Below are 20,770 nucleotides of genomic sequence, written 5' to 3' on the forward strand. Positions count from 1 at the left end.
GTCGGGGTTTTTTTTCAATACATTTAAAATCTTCACCTTTTCTGAAAACGTTCGGTCAAGTTTCCGTTTGTTTTTGTTTTTTTGTTTTTTTGTTTTTTAATTTTACTCTGTTTTATTGTTTTTCTTACTATCATTCATACATTATGTCTCCACGACTTTTTATTTTATGACCTTCTTAAACAATATTCAAGGTTTCTGGTTAAAACACACAGAGAGACAAAATCAATATGGTAAGGATTAGCGAATACTGAACTGCATAACAGGGCGCAAAACAAATCTAAACTCTTGATATATTACCGAAAATATCATATATTATCTTTTTGATTGTAAACGTCGTCGCTCCTCTATAGCGTACACTATGCTGTTCATTGTAGAAGCCGTTGTGTTTATAGGTCTATTGTATATTCTAGTGTCGGTTGTAAAATTCGTGAAAATAGGAGAAAACACGAATGATGAACTACTGTAAAATATATTGGCATTTCTTGGATTTAAATAAAATCGATACAGATTCTTCGTACGTGTGAATATAAGTGAATCAACGAAAGAAACGGTAAATAGTAGCGAGTTGTTTATGATGGATTAGAGGGAGGGTAAAGGGAGACGGGTGAAGAGGGATAGAAGCAAATGGAGGGAAGAAGTGGTGATAGATGGATAATCACTAGAAAAGAAAGAGAAGTACGTAAATAAAAAGGTAAGAGAGGAAGGACTAGATAAAATAACAAGAGAAGAGAGTAAAGGACAGACTGTTAATGATGTTGAATAGATTATCAAAAGGAGAGTAAGCGGGTGACGTGGAGAAGGAATCTAGAGGTGCAAGAGGAATATTGATGAGGTAGACGTAGATAGAACAATGGGGAGGATGAAGGAATGATGATGATAAACAAGAGAAAAAAAGAAGGAAGAAAAAGTATATGTTGAATACAGATGAAAACGGTGGCAGAAGATTCGGAGATTGAATGTCATCCACCAATAGATAAAAGTAACAACTTGTATTCGAACAAACGCATAAAATTGATAGTTTGTGCAATATATATAATTTCTTTTTCTTCTTCGCGACATCTATCAATTTGATACATGTTGCTGAGGTTTTGAGCTTCATTGGGTCCAATAGCAACCCAACTTGAGATTCTACCGGTGGAGGTCGATATTAGGACCAACATTACTTCAACCTCCGTTTTGAAAGCTATGGCTTTTTGTAAAAGAAATTGTAACATTGATAAATGTTAATTGTTATAAATAGATATTCAGCTGTTTGTTTTTTGTTTTTGTTTTTTGTTTTTTTTTTAATCTCGAGCTAGTCTCGGAAATGACCGAAATAGTTTAAAACTAAAAAGACACTTTCTATTTTAGGGATTTTTAAAAGTACTTTATTTCATTCTTTGTTGGGGGAAGATAATAACCCTAACCTTTAGCATGTTCAGTGTCATCTGTTGTTATACATGTTTTTCGCTGTTTTTAAATCGTAAAATTCTTTATCTATTTCTGTGGCTGATTTGGGGTTCTCCGTCGTTTTGTTCTGCTGTACAGTGTCATGCGGTGTTTGACATCGAAACTACTTACCCAGCCTTTCAGAACGATATACTTTCCACCCTACAAAAAAATTTAGCAGTATATAAATTTAAATGTCAGTGCGAGGCTTATATGTTAGTTGTACTCTATAATGGTTGAAAGTCAGAGTTGCACAGATGTCACTACATGTTTTCGCAAGCCATTAAGGTTAAACAGAAATATATTAACGAGTGCACACGAGCGCTCATCAATTCACAAGCCATCCATTGGCCAGTACCTGTATGATATGGATACTTTCTAAAGGGAACGCACAACAATGAGAATCACACTCATACATACATAGAGAGCGATTCATTTTATATATACACACACACACACACACACGTATGCACATACGCCTATATACGCATATATATATATATATTTATACAAATATATATACATATATATCTACACACAAACGTACATACATACATACACACACACATATATATACGCATATATATGCATATATATACGGGCACAGAAAAAAAAAATTCACATGTATTAAAACTATATTATTTTATCATGATGAAATAAAAGTTTGTAAGTAAATGTCGCAAAAAAAAAAAACGTTTAATCGAAGAAAAATAAAATGTCGAATTTTAGAATTTATAAATTCATTCTAAATTCAAACAGCTATTTTTTTCCAATGGAGAATCTCAAAAAATGAAAAGCACATTAAAAGACTTATATTTATATTTCTTTTTTGTACAATATTTCTGTTTCCTTTTTGTAGTCTTATGCCGAAATTGGAATAAAACATTACTTTCACAAAATTTAAATTACAAGGAGAAAATAAAACGGTAAAAATAAAAACACCTTATTAAAAATTATGTATTGTGTATATCTTTGCGTCTTCCGTCTGATATACGTGCCTATAGGTATTTTAAATGTTTCATTAGAATATTTGAATTAGTGAAACTACTTATATAAAACTGAATGCCTGCTTAGTATAGTTGCGTTTGAAGATTGTAAAATTCTTGCTTCACTATAAATTCTTCATTATGCAGATACTAGTTTTCAGAGTGTATCTATTGTCTTTTTTATGTAGGCATCACCACTTATCAAGACCCAGAGTCCACTCGAGGATAAGGGTTAAAGAGTGTACAGTAGTCAATTGGACAATATAGTAATCGTTAGTAATAGAAAATTCAGTACTCTTGTTAACTTAAGTGGAACGGCTCATCAAGAACTTGTTTACGCTGAACTTGAAGACAACTCTATTGTAGTCAGCTGGAAAGCAGGAAAACGGAACACAGTTCCACAGGCGTGCAGTTCTAAGAAAGAAGCTTTGTTCATGGAATATACGCTTAGGTTAAGGCAGAGGTAAAGAGTGGAGGGATTATTGATAGTGTTTTCAGTTAGACGAGTGTTTTTTTTAATTTTGGCGAGGGGGGACCATAGATTGGATCTCAGTTGAGCACTTGCCATGAAAATAACGATAAAGCAGAGACAAACTCGCAATATCTCTTTTGTGAGAAAGAGGTTGCAGGGAAGAGAAAAGGGCGTTCTCTACGAGGCTACGAAGTATTTTGAACTCTATTTAGGCAGGATAAGTCCTTTCTAGCAGCTCCTATCCAGATGTGGCAACAGTACTCCATCCTTGGATGTATCTGGCTCTTATATAGATAGAGAATTACATCAGCAGTGAAATATCTACTAGATTGATGGAAGGATCCCACTATTTTTCCAGCGGCCTTGGCAACGGGTTTGATGTATGTATTCCATTTCAGATCAGGAGTAAAGGTCAAGCCCAGAAGCTTGCCAAAACATGAGGCCTCCTCAAAACGAGAGCAATTAATTTCAAGTGATGCCAGATGGGGATAAGAGCGTTATTATGTAAAGATAAAAGCTTGATTTTAGATACATTAAAAGTAACCAGCCACTTTCTTCATTATACTACGTGCTCAAGATCAGAGGAGAGAGAATCGGAAAGAACTTCGTCATTTGCGGTCTTAGATGTGCTACCATATAAGGTAGTGTCATTAGCATAAATGTCTATGAATGATGAGTGATTTAGAAGATCATTAATGAAGATCGGGAAGAGAGTTGGGCCCAGAATGAACTCCTGAGGAACTCCAACATTAATACTGTGAGCTTCTGATTTCTGCTCATCAATCACTACTCTTATGAACCTATTAGAGAAAAATGATTTAATAATTGAGAAGACATTTCCAGCTATACCGTAGCTGGAGATCTTGTGAAGTAAACCTTTATGCCATACCCTATCAAAGGCCTTAGATATGTCAATAGCAATTGCCCTAGAAAGGTTGTCTCTGTCGAGAGATTCGCTAATCCTATGAGATATAACTGTAAGCACATCTGCTGTAGATCTAGCAGAATGGAAACCATGTTGCGTGCCAATAAGAAGGTTATTTTTGCTGAGAGAGTTCACTACTTCTCTATTTACCACAGATTCCAGCAACTTACTCATGACGCACAGGAGACTTATTGGTCTGTACTGAGAGGGAGATGAGTGATCACCTGAATTCTTAAATACATGACATACTGATGAGATTTTCCAGGGTGATGGGAAGCTATTCTTCTTAAGACAACGTTTAAACAGTTTTGTAAGTATGGGCGCTAGTTCTGGTTGAAGTTGTTTGAATACTATAATAGAAATACCATCAGAGCCGGTTGCTTTACTGGAATAAAGGTTTTAATTTTATGGTTCGTTTTCTAGAAAAAAATATTGTGCGTTTTATTATAAAATCATAGAATAAACGTACACCTCATCTCTCTTTCTATTTCTATTTCTTTTTTCTTCTCTTGCGGCTTATTGTATGATAAGCCAGGTTCATTTATCTCGTTTTTCTGTCGCCTTCATGACGGACACATTAATTAAGGTGTTGGATAAAGTAAATGATGATTTGAGTCCAGGGTCAACCCCCGCGACCGACGGAACAAGTGTAGTTAGGTTGTTAGTAAATGTCAGTTTGAAAACATTAAATATTAAATATTGTATTAAAATAAATAACCAACCGAAACTATACAGCTATAGCGAATACTGAATTACCAATAGAAACGCCGAAAGAAATAAAAAGCAAGAAATATAGAATACACATATGTTAATAGTTTTACAAGTATCAAAGATATGCCCACACAAACCAAATAAAACATCGTCGACTAAAATAATTCAACAAAAATATAAATGCATTAAAAGTCAGCTTAAAATAATTAGATAGGCAAATAAAATTCAGAATTACCAAGTCTTACCGTGATGGAAATAAACTCGGTCTGAATTTCAAAATAGTAATATTGTCATTTTTCTCCTGCTTTAGAATTGTTAGCTGTATACATTTCTTTGGCAGCTTCGTATGCAACATGTACTAAGGTAAATAAAATAAGGGTTTCGAAGATAATTGAATCCCAGTGGATTATAAGGAGTGTTCCCAAAGTAATGTTTCTTACTTTTTTATTCCGCGTTAATCGATCATAAGGTATAGCAGCTGGTATTGTTATGCTGATAAAACATTCATAACCTGAAAGTATCATCTTTCTGTCGCAGATATTGACGGTGTAATGGACATGTATCAGAAGCAGAGATACGTCATTGTATTTCTGGCATAAGTTCATTGAGAATAGCTATGACTACGTAGAAAGATAAAATAGTGGTATATAAGGTCGCTTGTTTGGCTAGTACAACTCTCCTTTCGTAGCTCTTTATCTTTTTTTAGTTAAAAAAGGAGGCTTTACTTTTGAAACGAACTTCGTATAACAAAGCGTGACCCGGACGCCCATGCACAGTCATCGTTCATCGCTGGTAAAATTACATCCAGAATGATAGTGACTATGTAGAAAATTAAATTTCACTTCATCTTTTGGAGTTAAAATAGATAGGAAACTTCACTGTAGTAACGATCCTCGTATATATATATATATATATATATATATATATATATATATATATATGCGCGCGTGTTGTGTGTCTATGTGTGTGAGTGTGTAAAAGGTGTAAGAGGTGTAAAATTCATTTTCCAAGATATATATTTGACAGAATGTAGAGCTATAGAACGAAACAGCAGATCAGCAAGAAGATAAGCTAAGCAATGACGTGATAAATGTTATTAGAACACCGCTACGTCAAAAAAGATTAAAATGTCTGACTTTAAACGCGATAGTACATACAGAATGATACCAAGGGCTCAATAGTACATGCAGAAGTGATACCGAGTGCTCAATGGTACATACAGAAATGATACATACAGAATGATACCAAGGGCTCAATAGTGCATACAGAAAGTATACCAAGGGTTATATAATGCAGACAGAAATGATACTGAGCGCTCAATAGTACATACATAAATGACACCGAGTGCTCAATAGTACATACAGAAATGATACCGAGCGCGCAATGGTACATACAGAAATGATATCAAGCGCTCAATAGTACATACAGGAATGACACCGAGGGTTCAATAGTACATACAGAAATGATACCGAGCACTCAATTGTATATACAGAAATGATACCGAGCGCGCAATGGTACATACAGAAATGATACCGAAGGCTCAATAGTACATACAGAAATGACACGGAGCGCTGTTATCCAGAAAAAAATCGTAAAAAATTCCACAAACTATTTCAGACGATTGTAAATCGAAGTTACAGGAAATAACAGATGAGTTGAAAATATCAAAAGGCAAAATCTATTTACAATTTTGCATGGACATTTTCCAATAAGAAAAACGTTATTCAAGGTGACGCATTTGCTCATAGTTGATCCAAAATGACAACAAATTGTTTTCTGCGTTAATAGGTGACAATGGACGAAATCTGAATCCATCATTTTACTATAAAGACACTGGTTGTTTGCATATTTCAAAATAATGTTCCAGGGAATAAAATTTAGTTCTAATGAAGAAGTGCTATCGAAATCCGAGACGTACTTAGAGGCCAAAAAGAAATCGTTCTATAAATGAAACTATGTTGGTGAATAATGTAGATTTTTACCTAAAAGTTGTTTCATTAGTTAGACTGGGACATTTTGAATGAGATGTTAAGTATTACAAATAAATTCATAAATATCCCTCAAATTTCAGATTCTTTAGAACATTCTAAAGGGATTTTAGAGAGAGCATAACGTGGGCACAAAATCATATTTGAACACTCAAATTAAATTTTATCCATATTCATCATTCACCAATTAAGCAAGATTCCCTGAATTTCGATAACTTAAGACTTTAAATTTCCTAAAAGCAAGATCATGTCATAAACGTTAATCAAAATTGGCATAAGAATTCTAGACATATAGTTTAGTAGCATTATATCTTGATTTCAATCTTCGTAATTGCACATAAAAGATGCAAAAGTGTTCTGTCCGGGGGAATAAATATTACCCATCCTTGGGGTAGTATTCTTCTAGTTAAATATAATAGCTTTTGGAGTTTGTTTGAAATAGCTGAGCAAAGTCGTTAAAATTGTCAACATTCGTCACAAAAAAGATCAGCTGAAAGGTTATCCGAATAAAACGCAACGAGAGGTGGAGAAAGAGGAGTAGAAATGCCAGAGACGAGATGAAACAAACAAACAAAAAACGAGGTGTGGATGATACTAACAACAACGTAATTGTCCGCGTTTCCTTTTTACTGACAAGTCGTGGAAGGCGTTGTTCTCGTTTTGTTTTTTTCTTTTTTTTTTTCTAAATGCATTTTGACCTACTGGAAGAGAAAGGCATGAACACTAATTGGGTGATGAAACGATGTCACATGATGTCATTTGTTAAGATTGGGACTGTCTACCCGGAGAGAGAGAGAGAGAGAGAGAGAGAAAGAGAGAGAGAGAGAGGGGGGGGAGGGGGCAGCATTTTTTCGCCTGTGTTGATTAGTGCCTTAGCTCTCATTAAGTCTTGCTGCTTTTACAGTGTTATAATCCTCTATTCGCTGTTCCATAGCATTTGAAATCAAGTAAAATATAATAACATTGGTGATTTTAACTATATTATCATTAAAGATGAAAACTTAGGCATGAGGGAATATAGTACACACATACATTCACATATATTCGAAATTCCGTGTATATATATATAGGTTTGAGTTGTTCAAAAGTTGGGACTTATGAAGACCACAAGGTTGTTAAATAGTGCTCAATCAAAAGGGCAAAATATTTTTTTTATTATTTGAGGGTAAACAGTTACATATGGTCGCTAAAAATGGCCATCTGTTTCAGTCAATGAGACTTCCTCAGGCGATCTAGAACCTCTCGACGCCACGAAGAAAAATCTTTGGGGCGTCGAGAGGTTCTAAGGAATATATATATATATATATATATATATATATATATATATATATATATATATATATATATATATATATATATATTAAAAATGTTAAAAAGCTACGAAGACAAGATTGATACCAATATTTTTGACTCCAGAATTTATTTTCCTACATAGTCACTACGATTCCCAATACACTTTTGCCAGGAATTCAATGGTGTAACGCTGGCTTTGACGCATGTTCATGACAGGGGTAGCTTTCTTATAGTGTCATACCGTCAATTTCTGCAACAGAGAGGTGAAGCTTTCAGGGCATGGATGCATAAGTTCCGCTATCATAATAATGTAATTTGCAATCCCCTCTGTTCCATTTGGTTGAAATAAAAAAAAATAGTAGTCATTACTTTACCTATAAAAATATTAAACAAAGTAATTGTGTTCAGTCTTGAATATTTTTATATTGTTTTTGCTTTTTATATATTCTAGATGAATGCTTTGTTTTCAATATTGATTATCGTATTAGAAATTTCTACGATATCCCTTGATCTCATCGTATAGAATATCCTTGAAAATATAATTATAACATTTTAATAATATTATCTATCTATCTATCTCTCCCTCCCTCTCTCTCTCTCTCTCTTTCTCTCTCTCTCTCTATATATATATATATATACATATATATATATACATATATATATACATATATATATATATATATATATATATATATGTATATTACCTGTATGTACGCGGCGTTGGCCGACTGAAATCGCAGGCTGAGGGTTTAGTCGCGTACTATTTAAAATGCAACGAAATTCTTACGATTTTTCTTGCAAGTGGATCACATGTTGGATTTATGGAAGCATAAAATACATCTATTTTCGTCTATGAAAATTAATCGGAAAATAACCCTTACACAGCTTAAATAAATATACTTACTTCCGTTTTTAAAGGCAACTAGTGTCAGCTCATAATAATTGAAAATAAAATAAATTAATCATAAATTAAATTAAGGGTAAATAAAATGAATCCACTTCAAATAATACTTATAAATAGAAGAATCAAAACAGTTAATAACATGGAGTTAATTATGAAAATAGATTTTCTTTAATGTAATATGAAAATGAGGTTACTATTTGAATGTATATTTAATTTGTTTAAATAATATATAGAGAAATCATGATGAAATGAAAGTGTGTGAACTATTTTTTAGGTATAGAAATTCATTTGGGAAGCAGTGTATCTTTTGTATATAATAATCAAATTGTGAACAGAGAGGAAAAAGGTTATTATAACATATATATATATATATATATATATATATATATATATATATATATATATATATATATATATATATATTCAGGTAACTACTCAGCAATAATTAATTTCTAAATGTGATGGCTTGTTCTATTTTTCACTTTACTATCGGCGATCGTCCACTTTACTTGAGCTTCTAGTAGTGGTTCGCTAATGCTGTTTTTATTCGGCGGTTTTTGTTTTTTTTATGTAATTTTATAGTTGTAACATCTGCTTTTAAAATCTATGAAGGTCAAGCTTAAGTAATATTTTTTGTTATTCGGTTATTCTTTTTAATTTGGGTGCACATATAGAAACTTAAACAACCAGTGTAGACTATGTTCGAATGAGAAATTAGTTATACTAAGCTTTAAAGAACCGTAAAATTTATTAAACTGCAAGAGTAAAATTGCGAATGCATGTATACAAAAAATAAACTTTATCTTAGTAAAAACTAATTAATAATAACAGCAATAATAACAAAAATTATAATAATAATTAATTAATAAACACATAGACAAATGCATTTGTATAAAATGTAAGTGAAAAACATCCAGATTAAAACTGGGTCACTTCTCAACACAAAGAAAAGAGAAACCATCCATGCCAAAGAAAAAAAAACAGGTGACTTAGAGGTGAACATTTGCCTGATAAACGCACGCCAATTGACTACGATAAATCTATGTGTTTTTAACAAAAAATCTGATTGGCTGACTAGCAAACTCAGTACCATGGGAATATATAAAAAGACAAAGCAACATCAATTCGGTGCTATAGTCTGAGGAATTCCTACGAGGATGAAACGCAGAAAATTCTGTGCAGGTTAATTGCTATATATATATATATATATATATATATATATATATATATATATATATATATATACAAAACTTACTATATAAAGATATATAGGTTGATAAATAGATAGATAGATTGATAAATAGATAGATAGGTAGGTAGGTCGGTAGGTAGATAGATAGATAGATAGATAGATAGATAGATATCAATACGAAACAAAATGGCGCCAGGAATTGACATAACGGCCAAATGATAAAAAGACGCTCACCAACATCATAAAATTGTGTCATTGACAGATCGTGTTACAACGTTCCATGGACAGATTAGAATAAATCCTGTCCGAGGAGAATTAAGCTTTGCTCATGCAAAACTAATAACGTCACCTCGGAAGGCATGCAATACTGACGCCATTTTATCGTTGGGTATGTCTCCAGTGACGCCATGACATAGAAAACTATTAGGAAATGTAGATCATCTCTCCATAATAGCTAAAAATGGCGGTGATGAGGTAGATAGTTGGACACACTTAAAAGTCAGCGTGTCCAGTTCAAATTACATAGGTTTCAATATATCATTTTGTTGGAAGTATTTAAACGCCCCCTTCCATTTATTTTCACATAAAAATAACAATTTTTATGCCTACAAATTTTGTTCCTAACAGTTTATCAGAAACATGAATCTATTTTATAACGTTAAACATTGTCTTACTCAATTAACAAAAATGACCGCTAAGACTTTCTTCGACACATTTCTAATTTTATTTCATTTATTTAGTTTCTTTTTTGTTTCTAAATTCCCCTATGATTTTGCATATTAAACAGAAGTTTCTGTAGGTTTTTCATTTATTTTATTTAAACTGAAGCGATCCAAACATTTGGTGAATATATAAAAATGTGTAAAATCTCGAAAGACTGGTGTAAAGTGATTTTGTGGCAGACTTAATTCGACTCCGTGAAACGAGCACGCCAGAAAACATAGAAGGGGAGGAAATAAAAGATAAAGTGTATAACACAAAAAAAAAGAAGAAAAACACAACAGAATAACGGATAGATAGAAAAAGATGATAGCGTTTCCACAGATTTAGCGGTTGCTACGGATGGATAGTGATCTGCACGTTCTTTATGTTTCCCGTTATTATGAAAGGACGTATCTGTAGATAAGTGCAAATATAACTTATACTTATTTAAATTGATATTCCATCACTTTTTTTAACCAGCAAACATAAATAGCTTAAAATACGTCGGCTCGATTTTTCTAGTGTTATTCAAACTTCCGTGCTCCTTTTAGAGAGCTAGTGAGATTTCTTTCAAGGTGCTTGCGAATAGGAGATATCACTATTGTTTAACTAGAAGCAAACTGTCCCTTTCGATGTTCTGCTGTTTGATTGATTTAAATGAGAGAGGATTGGGCATAAAGGAGTGGCTCCTTGATGCCTATCTTCGGCCATTTTTTCAGTTAAAATTGCTGACTAATAATAATGTGAAAACCGTGGATTTTTGAAAATTCCATTGGAAATTGGTCAAATTTTTAAACAAATTATTAAAGGTACAGATGGAGCAGGTAAATCGGTGGTTCCGCCGTTAAAGAGGGAGAATTGCTCTATTTTTTTTTTTTTTTTTTTTGCAACAACTGCTTCCAAATTAATTGTACAGATAAAAACCATGTCCGTCGTGAATAGAAGCAGACCTAGTCACTGATAGTCACATGAGCTACTAACGTTACAGGAGAAAGTTTGACGTCCATGGACCCACGGTATTATTATGAAGGATTGTCATTTTATGTTTAATTTCTCAAATAAATCCCTAGGTGATTAATAAAACTGATCCAAAGGTGACTGAATTTTATTTTTCGAAAGATACAGAACGATTTCATATTTGAGCACGAGCAATCATGAGGGAACATTTTTTAGCGAGAAAACATTGTGAAGTTATTTTTCATATTTATAAAATATGTATTTAATTACTAATTCATACGTGACTTTGAAATAATAGCATTATTATTTAGAAATTCATTCTTAACTAAATTTTCTAAAATACTTTTCTATAAGTTTGATTTAAAAATAAATATTTCTGCACTTTTAATATTGTATTTAAATTACTTTTTTGTAATTTATATCGTTTTAATTTTTTCTTCGTTCATTTTCATTTTAAAAATTATTTATCGACCGATTTAAATTTGTTTCTTTAATTATTGTTTGTTTATTCACATAATTTCATAATTCGTGGTTTTGCAGTATTTGGTAGTCTCCTATTTCAATCAGGGAGCTTTACATACATAATCCTTCTATTTTTTTATTAATTTATATTGAATATTGAAGTCTTTTTACATGCAGTTTTTTAAGTAAATGAGAAACAAATTTTAGTCTTTAAAAATCAATAAAACAACGAAATGTTTATTTACAAAATGTTGCTTCGCATAAACAACGCACAGTCGTCCCTTTCCATGAATTCTTTTTTCTATTATTTTAATTAATATTGCATAAGCTCAGTTTAAGTATGAATTGTGATCTTTATATATTTCTTTGTAAATGCAGTTTTAAAAAGTTTTCTTATTCTTTTTGTAAAATACTCTCATTCATTATCGACCATTTGACAGATTTTGCTTGTTTTTACCACAGACATTACGTCATTTGTCAGTGAACTGGCCTACTTCTATTTATTTTACGACGGTCAATGTAAAACCCTACTATTTATCAACGCGATTGGTTAAACATAAAATCCTTGCAAAAGTTCTCAAGAACTATACAGTCTATGTTTAAAAGAAACGTAAAATAAATAAAAATCAAATAAAAATAACAAAGTAATAATGAATAAAAAAGAAATAGTGAAGAATTTATTTGTTTTCGTTCCTTTGATAAAACGTTATTGTAACGTTTTATCGAAGACATTTAAGAACCATGGTCTCGCTTATCTCTGTCGCCAGGGAAAACAAGTTACAAAACGCCCAAAATGACAGACAAATAAACGTATTTCGATTAAAAGAATGCTAATAAATATATCCATCATCCCCGTTAAATGCAGACACTATCGTGTATCAAGACCGCGTGTATTTTTTTCTTTTACTTTTCAAATCCGATCTTAGCATCTCTTACATGTTTTATCAATAGGTCGATAGGTCTGTCGCGCTCACTGGCGTAGAGAGCCGGAGGGTGATAAAACGGTGGTTATCTCCCTTCTTCATAATATTTCCTTAGAACTTATACTTAGGTCTTTGCCACAAATAAGTATAGTTTGTACTTTCATTTATCTGCAGATTTGTTGTACATGGGAAATGGAAACATTAAGAACGCATGGGCCACTATCCATCCTTAGCAACGGTTAAAGTTATGGAAACATTTATAATCTTTTCCCATGTTTAAAACTTTCTCATAATATTTCTCAGTACTAGAACTCATACTTGAGTCTTGGGGCATAGAATCAAGAAGTTGGCCACTGGCATCACCAATTTCGGTTAAATCTTAGGGACCATCCTTCAAGGCATTATCACCTCCAGATCTCTGCAAGTACTGGTCACGCTTCATTTTTACGTACGTCGGGCTACGTGCTTTCCACTGCAATAATATGTGACACAAGGCCGTAGTCCAGCAGGTGAGGGGCTCCCCTCCCCCTTAGAAGGTACTCGCCAGTTAGGTGCAAAAATAGCTGGTGTCATAGTGCCTCGTGCGATCGGTAATCAACCATATCCTCAACTGGATAAGAAGGTAATACTTGGGAGCATGAACCTCTTATGACAAAGTCTGAGCATATATCATTTCAACAAAGATTGGTCGGATGTTTCAGGTCAGCCCCTAGGTCGTCATAACGATGTCAAAGCAAGTATTTTAACACAACTTTTTAAGAATCTATACCGTCCGTTGGTCTGTCTAATGTTTGAAATATCATTTTGAAATAACATTGTAGATGCGTCCATGGATCACTATCAAAGGCTTTATTCAACTCCTATCCGTCAGTCTGTCACGTTTAATTTTAAATAACAATTTTCGTCGCTAAACCTGCAGATTGGATGGACGCATCTTAAGAATATCTGATTTTGCCTACTTTTAGGGGAGCTGGTTTTTACCTCACATTAAAAACGGCCTTGTGCCTAATTTGCTCAGTGGGGGAGCAAATAAATACCATCTTAAGAATATCTGATTTTGTTTTTTAATTTTATTTTTTCGAATCTGTATGAACATTGTCTTAAAAAACAGTCATTCGTTTATTCACTCAACTCGAGCTGTTCTCACCGAGGAGGTTAGGGTTAGGGTTAGTAGAATCGTCTTAGCAGTCTCGCCCCCATTTCTCATCATGTGTTTACATTAACCCGTCTCGCTTTCCTTTACATAGTTAACATCTTCTACTCCTTCTCGAAAGCCATTTTTACAAGTTGATTTGCTGTTATTTCGGCTTGACATTCATACATTATTCACCGGCATACTCTGTTTCATCAACTCTAAAGCCGGTGTTAATTACATCAGAAAGCTCCCGACCGGGAAAGCGGAACAATCTTGTTGAGAAGGGAATACCTGCTTCCCATTTGCAGCAAGTTTTTTCTCCGATTTTTGATCTGGGGTCAGAGCGTAGTATCTTTTCTGTCCTCGATAAATGAAGGGGAAGAACTACTCTTCGACTGAATCATTTTTTGTACCATCTAGAGTGGTCTTTTTTGGGGGGAGGCATTAAAAACCGATCTTGTATCTAATTCTGTTTCATAAAGAGTACGTACATACGAATATAAAGATAGTTTAATGTGGAGGGAAAATCTAGCTCCCCAAGGAAAAACGTTGTTGGGATACAAAAGTACCCAAGAATAGATTCGTACGCATTCCTTAGTAGGAGCGACTCAGGCAATCGGTAAGAAACCCTTTCTCACGAACAATGATGTAAGATTCTGGCGAATGGTTTCCTAAGATCGAAGCGAACCACACATCATTTAGACAATAAAAGGAGTACTCTCCTTCAAGCAAAAGCGCCAGTGACGTATAAGTTTTATAATCTGGTGACACCCAGGATTAACTCCTTAATTGTGTCCCCCAAAGACTAAAGTATAAGCTATAGTACTTATAAATACTATGAGAAAGAAAGATAGTTTAATATGGTTGGATGTCCCTTTCCTGAATTTGGATGCCTGAACCCAATTCACATCGCTTCGGCCCCTGCCTGCCGCTACGGATAAGACTCTAGAATCAGAATCTGTCAACGTTTTTTTTTTTTCGGCTGATAGAGGACCCGATAAGATGGGCCCAACAATTCTCTGAGGTTTCTTTTGTTTGGGAATTGAACGTCTTATTTAGCATGAAACATAAAGTCGCTTTTAACAGTAAAATTTGATATAAACTTTATAATACAAACAGAAAGAATGTAAGATCGCAAGCGCGTTTAATCTACTATTATCCAAACTAGCACTATTAAAAAAAATTGCTGTGATGCTAAATTTGAAACTTTATATCTACAAGGTGTCTTACATAAGTTTCCAGACATTTTTGTACACGCATTTGAAATTGTCATAGACTCTTGAAAATTCAGTATTTTATACATCTTATGAAATGACTGACCGTTTTTTATGATTTCAGGTTCAAAAGAACGGCTACAGCAGAAATTAGAATACACCCTACTAAAGCTTGATTATCACAGCTGGTGAACTTCAAAAATGCAATCTGGACACGAGGACAATTTAGAAAAGTGATATGCAACAATATTGTTTTAAGCTTGGAAAAAAATCATAGAGACGTATGGAATGCTCAGACTGCCTTTGAACCATCTTGCATAAATTGTGCATCAGTTTTTGAGTAACATAAGAGATTCAAGGAAAGTAGGGAGTCTTTGAGGTATGATGAAACATGTGGCAGGAGTAAGGAACCCAGAACACCAGAGTTAATTGACCAAATATAGAATTTCATGAAGAAGGGCAGTCATGTATCTATAGAGACAATAAGTGCACAGTTTGATGTCAGTAGGAACTTTACACACAATTATTTGCAAGGAACTGAAGATGCAGTAGATTTGCACAAAATTTGTCTCAAGGGTGTTCATAGAACACCAGAAAGACGGTGTCAGGACAGTAGAGCGATGGTCGAGCTGATCAATTCAGATCTCGCAGTTCTTGATGTTCTGGTGACCTTCGATCAAAGTTGGATTTACTGCTTTGACCTAGAGACTAAAAGACAGACTTCCCAGTGGAAGCATTCTGGGTCCTCCCCAGACCCGAAAAGGCCAGACAAAGTAAATCCACCCAGAAACTTATACTGATATATTTTTTGTACAGCACAAGCATGATCTACATGAGCTGGCCCGCTGGACAGACAATCAACAAGGAATACTATGTCGAGGTTTTAAGGGAGTTCAGGAAAAGATTGTGTCGGAAGAGGCAAGCACTCTTCAAATCGAGTGAGTGGCATTTCCACCAGAACAATGCACCAGTCCACAACTCCATTCTTGTCACAGACTATTTTCACAAGATGGGCATCAAGACAGTTTCTCAACCTCTCTATAGTCCAGACCTTGCTCTCTGGTACTTTTGGTTATTCCCCAATCTCATGGAAAATATAGCGGCTGTCGCTATGAAAGAATTGAGAAGATGAAAAAGGCTGCGACGAAGGTCATTGAAACGCTCACACAATAGATCTTCATTCGAGCCTTCCAAAAATTCTTGGAACAGTACAAGATATGCATTGCAGCCGGAGGAGATTACTTCGAAAGGGACTGGAAACTTGTTTAAGGCACCTCGTATATTCTCTATCTATAAAATAAAGTTGTATAAATATAGTTGTATGAAGTATAAAATATAGTTGAAACTAAATAGTCTTTGAACAGACAAATCAAAATAATTTGTGACGAGCGAATTTTTCACTTTTTATTGCTTTATCGTGTTATTAGCAATTTTTAATTTAAAAATTATTAAGCTCGGCCCAATCAGTCTATATTATGAAAGAGTTTTAGTTAACTACTGAGCAAATAAAGTCAAATTGAGCAAGAACTATATCTCAGATTTTAAATGAAGTGTTGTCTCCCCTACAACTAAAATTTTATTTTATTTTTCCTGATTAAACATAAAACATTAAAAGCTAAAATAAAATCACTGTATCCCGGGTAACGCAAGATAAGTATAACTATATACTTATAAAATATATGATTTATTGAACATTTCATTAAAAGTGGACAATGCTGATTTTTGGAGATCCAAAAATTTAACATAGATTTGTTTATAAATGATAATTTCCTAGTGGTGCTAGTGCGGATGCATCATTTACGTGCAACTATGCAAATTAAAGACATTCCTTAAATGTGATGCTCCTCCTTTTAAAAGCGTTTTCCGTGTTAACTACAACGAGAAAACATTAAAACGTCAAAAGCCAAGGCTGTGCAATTCTTTGTGGTGATGGCAAGTGTCCACTCGACGTCAGCGTTGCTACGGATACTAATCCACCGACAGGCTGGATCAGGTTTCTTGTGTGTGAGCTTGTGAATTGTCGGTGACTGCAGTATAGTAAACTTTTCTGTTAGATGCGGCCTAACAATTCTATGAGGGCCCCTTTTTATGAGGGAGGTTCGATCGACTATTCCCGTAACCAGTTGGGTTATCCGTTTAGTTCGAGACAGATTGTTTGAATCACGAAAACTTTAGCTTATTAAAACAGTTTTCTATAAAGCAATAAAAAGGCAAACATCAAATTTACTTTCTGCTCGGTAGATCTCCCCCCCCCTCTTCTTTTCTCTACACTTACGTTTGAAATAGTATGTGACGATATTCCTTTTTGATTTAGTTAGAGTTGCTCAGTTATTAAGTTTAATGTTAATTAGATTTAGGAGTGTTTTTAAAACCATAATTTAATCTCTAAACTGAGAATAATGATTTTATATGATTAAAATATATAGGAAAATAACCTTAGAAGAAACAAACGTTGACTGAATATACTTTAGTATAGATCGATAGATACATTTAATTCTAAATATTTTAACACGACTGTTTATTTTTTTTAAATCTGAAAATATATTTTTTACTAAAACTCATTAAATTAGACGAGTACATGCAAGAAAAGTTTTGGTAGTAAAAGATTTCATAGTTAATCGCGTATATGGAAAGGATAGTGAGTTTATCACTTTTATGTGAATTCGTTCATTTTGCATGAATAAAATAATTTCATTATTGCCATTAGTTTCCCTGATAGCTCATAGAAAAATGACGCAGTAAAAAAATACAGGGTGGAAAGATAGAGTGTCGCCCTAACGAAAACAATAAAATTTATTTTAAAACTTTTCTTGAAAACATCAAATCAGGTAACTTGATTTAGTAGATTGGACATCTATTCAATGTAGCCGCCTTCAACCTAAATCACCGCCTCAGTACGGGTCCGGAAATGGGAGCATGCCTTTTCCACAATGGCCAGCAGAATTCGGCAAATACTCGGTGGATGGCGGCAATCAGGCTGGCTTCGGTGGTGTGAGAGGTCATGTTGGTGATGTTTTCGACGCATGACCAAACGAAGTGGTTCAGCGAGTTCAGGTCAGGGTAGGAGGGGGGCCAGTGAGAGAAGGGTACAAAGACGTAGCACTACTGAAGCCAAGCTTCGATCTCTTTGGATTGTGGGCCGGGGCTGAGTCCTGCTGCTACACTCAGGATCTGCCAACGACCATCTGATTGCACCAAGGGATCACCACACTCTTCAACACTTCCAATTACACTTTGGTGTTGACTTTCAAGCCGACTTCGAAGATGTGAGGTGGAATGATGTGACCCTCACATGAAAGACAATAACAGTGACTGGAAACTTTGTTTTCATTATCCCCGGCATGTCCTTGTTGTTCGCGGCAATCTAGCCATGCATTTTGAGGGTGATGATAATAGTTCTGTTGTCATAACTTGAATCGGTAGAGAGCATGAGTTGTACAGCGGCGCATCTTCGATCTCGCTTGTTGAACATTGTGTCACTTTCAGACATGATAGAAGGTTCCTATCTTGGGATTTGTACACAACTGGCCAACAAGTAGATGGCTTGCAACAAGAAAAGAAAACCGATTTTCATCAAACGGAAATGGAATCCTGTCGTCTTTTTAAGTACAACAATTTTATCGTTCCACCCTGTACTGACAAAACTCTTCTGTGAGAAAAAGATTGTAGGGAAGAGATCACATTTCACTAGATTGTGATGTCGTTTTTGTACTCTGTCAAGATAAGAAGAGTGCTCCAAACGACACCTTTCCAAATGTGGTATTGTGATCCGATCTTTTGCCAGGGAGAGTTACTCGGTTAGTCGTGGGGATTTTTCTTGAACTATTATTACGTCCTGGCACGACAACCAGCTCCCCGGATGTTAGACACGATCAAACGATATGCACATGGACGATAGAAACATCATAGATGAATCACTACGATTGCCTTGACGTCACCTACATGTGCTAGTTGGTCTCGTCTCCAGTCTTTTTGCTGGTAATTACAGGCAGAATTTTATTATCGTTGTTGATAGCAGGGATCGCTTTGCTGGATGTGACCGTTTGTATAAAAAAAAGCGAACAAACATATTTTTTCATAAAATATAGAATTATTTATTCTAAACAATTAAAACAATTCAACAAGAGTGATAAGAAAAGAGAGAAGAACGAAAGAAAAGAAAAGAGATATACAGATAGAAACATGCATTCATGCTAAGAAAACAAAACGATTGAAATATTTTGTTTTTCAATTCTAGAGTTGCTTTTTCACTGTGAACCTGATTACATAAATACATATCGCTTGTCAATCTGCTGAGTTGGCAGGCTCGATATTTTTCTATCTACGCCAGCCCGTCGCCGCACACCTCCTCACAAGTACGTGACATGTCTGATACAAGGTTTACTCTCCGGGAATCCCCAGCTACCCAAAAATGGAGTGTCTTCATTGTGCCATATTAGCAGTACTCGATCTTAAGATATATCTTATTATTGTATAGATATAGGATTGCATCAGAAGTGAAATACTTTCTGAGGCGATGAAATAAGATATCAACGGTTCAGTAAACAATGTATTGTTCGTATCAGCTTCATTACAGAAATATAAGAAAAATGATAAATAATAAAAAATATAAATAAATATAAATAAAGCCGAAAAAATTATCACACTATTTGATTAAATTTTAATAATTTTTAAAGATGCGATGGCAATAATAACAAAGTGTAAAAGTACCTCAATATGCTGAGAGATAAAAATTTGGCTCGTTTTTAGTGCTTGGGAAAATATTGAAGATTTGATTTTTATTCAAGATGGAGCCCCTCCACACTTTGCTGTTGTTGTTCGTGAATGGTTGAAAGCCCAATTCCATTGAAGATGGATGACCTAAGGCCCTGCAACTTTTTCCTCTGGAGGTGACTGAAAGATCAAGTCTACTCAATCAAACCAGGAAATTTAGAAGAACTTGAAGGACGACTATGTGAAGTTATGATTACCATTCTGCGAGTGTTTCTTGTGAAATCATTTGATGCGATTCCTAGTCGACTTGAAAAGCTGGTGGCGAATTTAGGCGCATATATTGAATTTGAAATAAAAGTCCATGGATTATATTTTCTCCTATATTATTCATTAATTGTATAAATTATATTTAAAAAATATAAAAAATAAAGTGTAAGTATTTTAAAATAAGAGTTACTTTTCAATTAGCCTTTATATATATATATATATATATATATATATATATATATATATATATATATATATATATATATGATTTTTTGTGGTATAAAAGTACAAAATTTAATAATAGCTTAAACAAGATATCTGGAGTCATAATACTTTACTTTATTGGTCCCATCAGTAAAGGTTTCTCTGATAGGGTATTTGGTACTAGGTTTCCCGGCTTTTTAGAAAGATATTCTACCCACACTGGACAAAAGTTTAGTTATGTTTGAATTTAAATGTCAGCGCGGTGCTGATTATGTGGGTCGAACTATTAAGCGC

General features: G+C 34.1%; 1 protein-coding gene across 12 annotated transcripts in view; it reads left to right on the forward strand.

The window, feature by feature from the left end:
• Positions 1–20,770, forward strand: part of LOC145279872 (cytosolic carboxypeptidase 1-like) — a 657,874-nt gene that overhangs the window by 568,626 nt on the left and 68,478 nt on the right. Inside the window, exon 22 of one of the 12 annotated variants that reach the window (XM_080131325.1) lies at positions 20,080–20,325. The exons of 10 other annotated variants lie outside the window; for them this stretch is intronic. In XM_080131325.1, the coding sequence (XP_079987451.1) occupies positions 20,080–20,116 (37 nt within the window). In that variant the 3' untranslated portion in view covers positions 20,117–20,325. Of the gene's footprint in view, positions 1–20,079; positions 20,326–20,770 lie in introns of those variants that run through there. One more of the 12 variants, XM_080131324.1, reaches the window with a different exon arrangement.

The sequence above is a fragment of the Euprymna scolopes genome, chromosome 7 (assembly GCF_053919585.1).
Source record: "Euprymna scolopes isolate OS-2025 chromosome 7, ASM5391958v1, whole genome shotgun sequence".
NCBI lineage: Eukaryota > Metazoa > Mollusca > Cephalopoda > Sepiida > Sepiolidae > Euprymna > Euprymna scolopes.